The sequence below is a fragment of the Nanorana parkeri genome, unplaced genomic scaffold (genome assembly GCF_000935625.1).
Source record: "Nanorana parkeri isolate BGI_ZX_2015 unplaced genomic scaffold, ASM93562v1 scaffold3305, whole genome shotgun sequence".
NCBI classification, from domain to species: domain Eukaryota; kingdom Metazoa; phylum Chordata; class Amphibia; order Anura; family Dicroglossidae; genus Nanorana; species Nanorana parkeri.
In genome coordinates, this window is record NW_017309573.1 from 9736 (window position 1) to 19157 (window position 9422).

General features: G+C 44.7%; 1 protein-coding gene across 1 annotated transcript in view; it reads right to left on the reverse strand.

The window, feature by feature from the left end:
• Positions 1–2618: 2618 nt before the first annotated feature.
• The window catches only part of TMEM208 (transmembrane protein 208), a 13240-nt gene continuing 6436 nt past the window's right edge, over positions 2619–9422 (reverse strand). The window contains exon 6 of the mRNA XM_018574873.1: positions 2619–2872. Coding sequence (XP_018430375.1) covers positions 2723–2872 — 150 coding nt within the window. The 3' untranslated portion in view covers positions 2619–2722. The remainder of the gene's footprint in view (positions 2873–9422) is intronic.

Here is a 9422-nt window from a genome sequence, read left to right on the forward strand (position 1 = left end):
TTTAGTGTTATAGCGCTCGCTCTCTCTAGTATTACTGTATGCTGCAGCTGATACATGTCTTATATGTCACATGATGTTTAGTGTTATAGCTCTCGCTCTCTCTCTAGTATTACTGTAGCAGTCAGTTGTAGTCTTACACAGATGGACTTAGCAATGACGTAGTGGTAAGTTTCTGCTCTTACACACACCAATGATCTACGCCAATCTTGCAGTCTAGCACTAACGGAATTATGTATGACATAGCGGTACGCCTGCACTGTTGCACAGATGTCATTAGGGATGTCCCGATACCAATGCTAGCATCGGAATCGGGCCCGATACAGGGTATTGTGACAAGTACTTGTCAAAATGCCCCGATGCCTAGCGCCGAAGCTTGCGCTATGTTTTTTTTTACATTTAAAGTCACCTGTCCCTTTAAGAAAAAGTATCGGTAATTGGTATCGGCAAGTACATGAGGGGATGTACTTGTACTTGGGCCTGAAAAAGTGGTATCGGGACATTCCTAGATGTTATCTATGGTATAGCAAGGTGATTCCATACATGTAAAGTAGGGATACCGTTATCGGTGCCAGTATTGGCCATTCCCAAAACTACTCATACTCATGATAATGTCCCGATACTAAGCCCTCGTTTACACCTGAACGTTTTGTAGCGCGTTCTACGCACGACGAACGCTCTACAAAACGCTCAAACATCTAAATCCCATTGTATTCAATGGTCTCGTTCCCACCTCGGCGCCCGCCCATCCCTAACGCGCTACAAAACGGCCCACGCCTGGAAAGGTGCAGGTACTACTTTGGCCCGTTTTTGTTGCACGTTTCCATTGGGATACAGCCAAGTAGCCCTTGGAAACGCGCGTTTGTCGCGCAATTTTTTTTACCGCGAACCGCGGTTAAAAAACGCGCGACACCCGCGCATATGCAATACGCCTAGGTGTGAACCAGGACTAAGCGCAGATACTGGTGCTTTAGATTTTTATACTCAAGCGGCTGCCATAAGTTCCTGCACTTATTGTGGACCTTGCGGCTGCTATTTACAGCGCTGGTCCTGTCGCTATTCTCCTTCCTGCCACCCGCACAGCTATGGTGAGACTGCATGCAGTCCTTGTGAGTCCGCTCGCATCCCTGGTGAGACCACACTCAGCCTCCTGAGACGCAGCAGTCCTGGTGAGCAACAGAGTATGTAGCTTCATATTGTTCTGCATTGCTGTATAATGTATTGCTGGGATTTGTAGTCCCCTATAGCCGATGGTATTATGCTTTGCTGTGTAATGTATTGCTGGGAGTTGTAGTCCTCTATAGCCGATGGTATTCTGCATTGCTGGGATTTGTAGTCATCTATAGCCGATGGTATTCTGCATTGCTGTGTAATGTATTGCTGGGAGTTGTAGTCCTCTATAGCCTATGGTATTCTGCATTTCTGTGTAATGTATTGCTGGGAGTTGTAGTCCTCTATAGCCAATGGTATTCTGCATTGCTGTGATTTGTAGTCCTCTATAGCTGGTGGTATTCTGCATTGCTGTATAATGTATTGCTTGGAGTTGTAGTCCTGTATAGCTGGTGGTATTAGTCTGCATTGCTGTATAATGTATTGCTGGGATTTATAGTCCTCTATAGCTGGTGGTATTCTGCATTGCTGGGATTTGTAGTCCTCTATAGCCGATGGTATTCTGCATTGCTGTATAATGTATTGCTGGGATTTATAGTCCTCTATAGCTGGTGGTATTCTGCATTGCTGTATAATGTATCAATCAGATTTATAGTCCCTGTGCAGCTTGGAGTCAGTGGCAGAACTACAAGGGCCGCAGCTGCAACTGGGCCTTGGTGCTTCCCCCACTATCCTAAAATCATTATTCTGTATTGTTTTAGAAAAACTGTCACATGACACACACAAAAAAGGGATCAGTAATTGGCATCAGCGAGTAACTGAGAAAAACTATTGGTACTCATACTATCGGTGCATCCCTCATTTAAAGTACACGCTGCTATACTGTACATCAGGAGTGCAAAGTTACATGGGAAGTGTTGGAATATTCTTCTGACACATTTCTAGCTATATATCAATTTTAGAATGATTACTAAGGAGCATTTGAAGAGTTGTGATGTAACCTCGCACTGACTGCTCTGTGCCATCATCTACCTTCAATGTGCCGAACTTGCTGCAGAAAGAAGCCAGAATGACACCGGGGAAAGAAACAGCTGCTTCTATGGACCAACTGGGAGGGGCAACTAAGTTTGTGTGAGGGCCATGAATTAGGGAATGACCGCTTCCATAGGAGGCTTCTAGTTTGCTTTGTGACAAAATACCTTTAAAAGAACAAATGAGACTCAGCCGGTTATCCGGGATTTTGTGGCCGAGTAACTGACATGATGAGGATGACAGCCTGGAGCCTACACCTTGGAAACAAAGGATTGGTGGGGCCCCACGTTCTGTCCTCATAGGTTCCGCTCACAATTAGGATCTGCCTGTACAGAAGTTCAATCCTTCCACAAGAGCCACCTAGACTCATTTAGTACCGGCAGGGCTGGGGCGGGTAATGCTGCATGGGGGCCTCATTGTTTGTCTAGCAGAATCAGTCATCATTAGAGAAGAGCCTGACATAGTAAATTTATTGTTTCTAGCACAGCTGTAACATGGTCTGTTACCAGAACCGCTCCAGGTCCCAGATCGGAGCACACAGTCATATTAAAAATACATTTCTTCCACAACTTCTATTGCACCATCAGAAACGTTTCATCTGCCGTCTTTCCTGGCGTCTCTGGCGTTTCTCATTTTGTTCTTGTGGGACGGTGGAGGATGAGGAGGAGGAGTCTGCTGTAAACCAGGGGCCGAGTACATTCACCCAAAGCAGATACAGAGCCCGTCCGGGAGCCTGCCAATGAAGAATACAAGATTGATTGTAAGAACACAATACATGACACTGGATGGGAGACCCCTTCAGAACCGGTACACCGGGCCTCAGAGGCAAAACCAGAATATTGTGCTGACAAAGGGGAGAGGGATGGGAATTTGTTACACAAAAGAATGTATTCTATATTAACCCTTTTGTGACGGGAGATGCACACTGTATGTTCCCATCACTAAGTGCCCATATGACTTCTCACTAACACTTTACATGAGCAGCTATTCAGAGTTGCCGGTAACCGGTGAGATCAGGGTTACCGTTCACTAACCAGACATCCATTAATCAAAGATTTCAGCATTTTCAGGCACACCATCGCTTTCAGTGATCGGAAGTGCGGTATGATCTGGAATAGCCCATTCATTCTCCTACTAGCACTGTTCCTTCCTATCCACAAGCTTGCTTACACAGGACCTCAGAAAGTGCAGTGCCATAGTCCTCTCCTGCACTCCCCATCTCACACAGGGACATTACAGCAAGCAGATAGTAAAACTGGACCGGCTTTCCAGCCTGACTATGGACCCAGAACTATGGAGACCCCCCTCGGACCTCTTGGGGTTACAATGAACCATTGTACCAGGTTTATGTATGGAGAGATGTACTGTACATGTTCCCTGGCATTACATTTGGATGGCCCTGTGTGTATTATAGGTACAGGCTGTGACTCCAGGAGCACTGAAGGGGGATAATTCTGGACATTTATTGGTCCCTTTGTTGTATTGTGTTGATGATGGGATTAGGATAGCTGATTCTAGGAGTGACTCCGGGTGTAGGTGAGATCACCCTATGGTACACTCAGGAGATAATCCCATCACATGTGTCTCCTCTCTCCCTATTCATTCATGAAGGCATCGGGGAGGGGATGTCTGTTTGCATGCTGTTCATGTGTGATTGCGTTATGTGTTTAGACCCCCAGAGCTGTATATATACTGAGACCCCCAGAGCTGTATATATACTGAGACCCCCAGAGCTGTATATATACTGAGCTGGTCTTCAATAAAGCAGATCTTGGTTTCCACCTCAACATTGGTGTTGTCTGATGATTAAGGAGGTTAGCGTTCTGTCCTAATATATTGGTTCTGTCCAAGAATTAGTCAGGTTTGGGCTGAGGACACTGGAATTCGGGTTCCAGCAGAGAGGAAGCTGATTTCTGACGGAGGTACCCAGTCGGGGTACTAGGCGGTCCGTCACATATGGGACCTCTCAGTCCTTGGAAGGAGGCAATGCTCTAAGCATGAATACAGAAAAAATTGGCAAGATCCAGTAATATTTGTATTAAAGTGAGAATTGTCCCAATAAATGGAAAAGGCTTGCAATCATGGTGACGTAGCTGAGGGGAATCACTCTGCTGTGTGTTGGTAGGATAGCATGCAATCTGGCACTAGGGATTCACACCTCTGCAGATAGTCACACCCACCTAGGTGTCACAATCTACTTCAAACACCACTATTGGCTGAAGTGCTTTCATTAGAAATGGGTGTAAGACAGGGGCTGGCAAGTGTTACATCACAGTGACACCAGTCAGTGGCTTTGTAGTGATCGGCACACAGATCCCATTCATCCAGATAGAGGGACAGGCTGAGCTTCCCCTCAATTACATGCAATGCTTCTAGGTCTTTAACCCTTGTTAGGACAGGCAGTGTTCCAATCTAATTTACTGTACAACTGAAACCTGCCTGCACAGTACAGACAGGTTAAAGTAAACATAAAACTAAAAGGAGAAAAGGAAGCACCACAACCTAGTTCATTAACTGGGGAGAAAAAGGCTAAAACAATGAATTACAAAGTTGCACTCGCAAAACGAGCGGAGTATGAAATCCTTATCGGAGGATGGGCTCTGGATACATTGTGTCGATTCTTCTTTCACCTGTAGCAGGTATTTCTTACTGGATGTGTGGGGAAAGATGGCAGCATGTGGGAGAGAAAAACAAGAGAAGGACCAGCAAGCCAATTGGGTGTAAAACCTAATGGACAACCTTTAATAAACAGAAAGAATGACCATAAAATGACCACATCACCAGCAAGAAATACCTGCTACAGCCGAAAGAAGAATTGACACAATGTGTCCAGAGCCCATCCTCCGATAAGGATTTCACACTGCGCTCGTTTTGTGAGTGCCACTTTGTAATTCATTGTTTTACCCTTTTTCTCCCCAGTTTACGCACTAGGTTGTGGAGCTTCCCTTTTGTTTTTTGCTGATTCTCTGCAGGCTGGGAGCAGCATACCAAACATCGCTAGTCCTCCTTTCTCCCGGTTCCCTAACACCTCCTATCACTAGGGATAGTGCGCTTGTGTTTCTGAAGAATCAACCTTCATACCTTCCGACATTAAAGTAAACAGAACTTCCCACAGCCCCCAACTTACCTTTACATAGGGAGGAAGCTAGGTAGCACTTAAAAAGGTTGCCAGATTTAGGACCATTTCAGGTTTATGTCTGGCAAATACCTTTTTTCTTCCTTTTGGATAGAGTGGGGAAGGGTTGGAACCTGTCAGGGGCTATGTTTGAGAGATTTCCCTGTTGCAATTTGTCCAGCACTCCCTGACCTGCTGACATTTTACCAGACAAGAAGTCAAGAAAAAATGTGAAAGAGGAACACAGATCTTTTTAATGGAGCCCCTGATAGTAAATATCTGAAAGGGGATCTGTCTGCAGACTTATATTGGCTGCAGGCCGTGCTGACCCCGCTGAGCTAACGGACTGAATTTGGAAGCATCCATTTCTGCTACAAAGACTCTTAGCCCCATACCCCCTATCTGTAATCCTAACCCCTCTATCGCTAAATCAAAACCCAATACCCCATACCTAACTCTGTATTCCTAATCATAGTCCCCTAACTATAACTCCCTATCTCTAAACCCCAAAGTATATTTTATGAAAACAAACAGAGGTCTTGTAGAAGAAAAAGATTGTAGTTATAATTTTTTTACATCATGCGATATTTGTGCAACTGTTTAACAAACCCAATTTTACAGTAAAATACATCAATTGCACAAAATACACAATAGTAAAAAAACATGTAATAAAGGTATTTATGTGTGCTGATCTTCTATATATACTGTACATGTTCCCTGGCATTACATTTGGATGGCCCTGTGTGTATTATAGGTACAGGCTGTGACTCCAGGAGCACTGAAGGGGGATAATTCTGGACATTTATTGGTCCCTTTGTTGTATTGTGTTGATGATGGGATTAGGATAGCTGATTCTAGGAGTGACTCCGGGTGTAGGTGAGATCACCCTATGGTACACTCAGGAGATAATCCCATCACATGTGTCTCCTCTCTCCCTATTCATTCATGAAGGCATCGGGGAGGGGATGTCTGTTTGCATGCTGTTCATGTCAGAGCTGTATATATACTGAGACCCCCAGAGCTGTATATATACTGAGACCCCCAGAGCTGTATATATACTGAGCTGGTCTTCAATAAAGCAGATCTTGGTTTCCACCTCAACATTGGTGTTGTCTGATGATTAAGGAGGTTAGCGTTCTGTCCTAATATATTGGTTCTGTCCAAGAATTAGTCAGGTTTGGGCTGAGGACACTGGAATTCGGGTTCCAGCAGAGAGGAAGCTGATTTCTGACGGAGGTACCCAGTCGGGGTACTAGGCGGTCCGTCACATATGGGACCTCTCAGTCCTTGGAAGGAGGCAATGCTCTAAGCATGAATACAGAAAAAATTGGCAAGATCCAGTAATATTTGTATTAAAGTGAGAATTGTCCCAATAAATGGAAAAGGCTTGCAATCATGGTGACGTAGCTGAGGGGAATCACTCTGCTGTGTGTTGGTAGGATAGCATGCAATCTGGCACTAGGGATTCACACCTCTGCAGATAGTCACACCCACCTAGGTGTCACAATCTACTTCAAACACCACTATTGGCTGAAGTGCTTTCATTAGAAATGGGTGTAAGACAGGGGCTGGCAAGTGTTACATCACAGTGACACCAGTCAGTGGCTTTGTAGTGATCGGCACACAGATCCCATTCATCCAGATAGAGGGACAGGCTGAGCTTCCCCTCAATTACATGCAATGCTTCTAGGTCTTTAACCCTTGTTAGGACAGGCAGTGTTCCAATCTAATTTACTGTACAACTGAAACCTGCCTGCACAGTACAGACAGGTTAAAGTAAACATAAAACTAAAAGGAGAAAAGGAAGCACCACAACCTAGTTCATTAACTGGGGAGAAAAAGGCTAAAACAATGAATTACAAAGTTGCACTCGCAAAACGAGCGGAGTATGAAATCCTTATCGGAGGATGGGCTCTGGATACATTGTGTCGATTCTTCTTTCACCTGTAGCAGGTATTTCTTACTGGATGTGTGGGGAAAGATGGCAGCATGTGGGAGAGAAAAACAAGAGAAGGACCAGCAAGCCAATTGGGTGTAAAACCTAATGGACAACCTTTAATAAACAGAAAGAATGACCATAAAATGACCACATCACCAGCAAGAAATACCTGCTACAGCCGAAAGAAGAATTGACACAATGTGTCCAGAGCCCATCCTCCGATAAGGATTTCACACTGCGCTCGTTTTGTGAGTGCCACTTTGTAATTCATTGTTTTACCCTTTTTCTCCCCAGTTTACGCACTAGGTTGTGGAGCTTCCCTTTTGTTTTTTGCTGATTCTCTGCAGGCTGGGAGCAGCATACCAAACATCGCTAGTCCTCCTTTCTCCCGGTTCCCTAACACCTCCTATCACTAGGGATAGTGCGCTTGTGTTTCTGAAGAATCAACCTTCATACCTTCCGACATTAAAGTAAACAGAACTTCCCACAGCCCCCAACTTACCTTTACATAGGGAGGAAGCTAGGTAGCACTTAAAAAGGTTGCCAGATTTAGGACCATTTCAGGTTTATGTCTGGCAAATACCTTTTTTCTTCCTTTTGGATAGAGTGGGGAAGGGTTGGAACCTGTCAGGGGCTATGTTTGAGAGATTTCCCTGTTGCAATTTGTCCAGCACTCCCTGACCTGCTGACATTTTACCAGACAAGAAGTCAAGAAAAAATGTGAAAGAGGAACACAGATCTTTTTAATGGAGCCCCTGATAGTAAATATCTGAAAGGGGATCTGTCTGCAGACTTATATTGGCTGCAGGCCGTGCTGACCCCGCTGAGCTAACGGACTGAATTTGGAAGCATCCATTTCTGCTACAAAGACTCTTAGCCCCATACCCCCTATCTGTAATCCTAACCCCTCTATCGCTAAATCAAAACCCAATACCCCATACCTAACTCTGTATTCCTAATCATAGTCCCCTAACTATAACTCCCTATCTCTAAACCCCAAAGTATATTTTATGAAAACAAACAGAGGTCTTGTAGAAGAAAAAGATTGTAGTTATAATTTTTTTACATCATGCGATATTTGTGCAACTGTTTAACAAACCCAATTTTACAGTAAAATACATCAATTGCACAAAATACACAATAGTAAAAAAACATGTAATAAAGGTATTTATGTGTGCTGATCTTCTATATTTATAATAAAGAATATTGGGGAAGACTTGGAGCTTTGGAAACATGTTCTTTTGTTTGTAGAAATGTCACCTTGGAGGAAGGCTTTCCATGCACAGAATGAAGGATAGCGGACATTTTATCAGGGGTGAGCTGTAAACATTTGTTGGACTTTGTTGAACATCACTGGAGAGCATCTAGCGAGGGCCACACGAGCGATCCCTTGCACAAAAGACTTTACCAAAGAATGAGAGGCCAATGGACACTGAAAAAGGATGGCCAAAACCCACCCACGGAGTACTTCAGAGGATTCATCTTCCACTGTCTGCACAGGGCAAAGTAGGTTGTCCAGGTGCGATGGTACACCTGGTGAGAGGTGGACATTCTGGCATTCAAGATTGTGGGAATTAGAGTCAGACAGATCTCCATCACTCAGGACCTGGGCTTTAACAATCAAGCCATCAAAGCCAGTGACAGGGAATCAGGTTGGAGTATCTGACTCTGAGACAGGAGGTCCAGGTGGTCTGAAAGTAGCCAAAGGGAAATCTGCCAGAAGCCGAAAGATGTCTGCATAGCACACTCTTCTTGGCCAATCAGCAGAAGGTCCTGCAAGTATCCCACAATTCGGATGCCCTGCACATGCAACAGTGCAAGGACAGAAGCCATCAGAGCAACAGAGCCATTGAGAACACTCTCGGGGCTGTGGAAAGGTCATAGGGATGCACCCCAAATTGGACAAGTCTCTCTCCCAAAGCAAAGCGCACGAATCGTTGGTGCGGAGAAAAGATTGGCACATGTAGTTAGACATCCTTGATGTTGAAGGGTGGGAATGATTGACTCAGGTCCAGGATATAGTGCACCTTGTAACCCTTGGAACCTCTCTTCCTGTGGGACAGGCACAATGACTACTTATGTCAGCAACTGCTGCAATGCTCTCTGCAGATCCTCTTTCCGCTGGAGAAGGGGGGAGATTGAAAGACATTAATTGATGAACATTACAGACTGAACCCAAAGATTCTGGAGTTCACAAGAGCAGAAAGGCTACCAGATGTCACCGCCCCC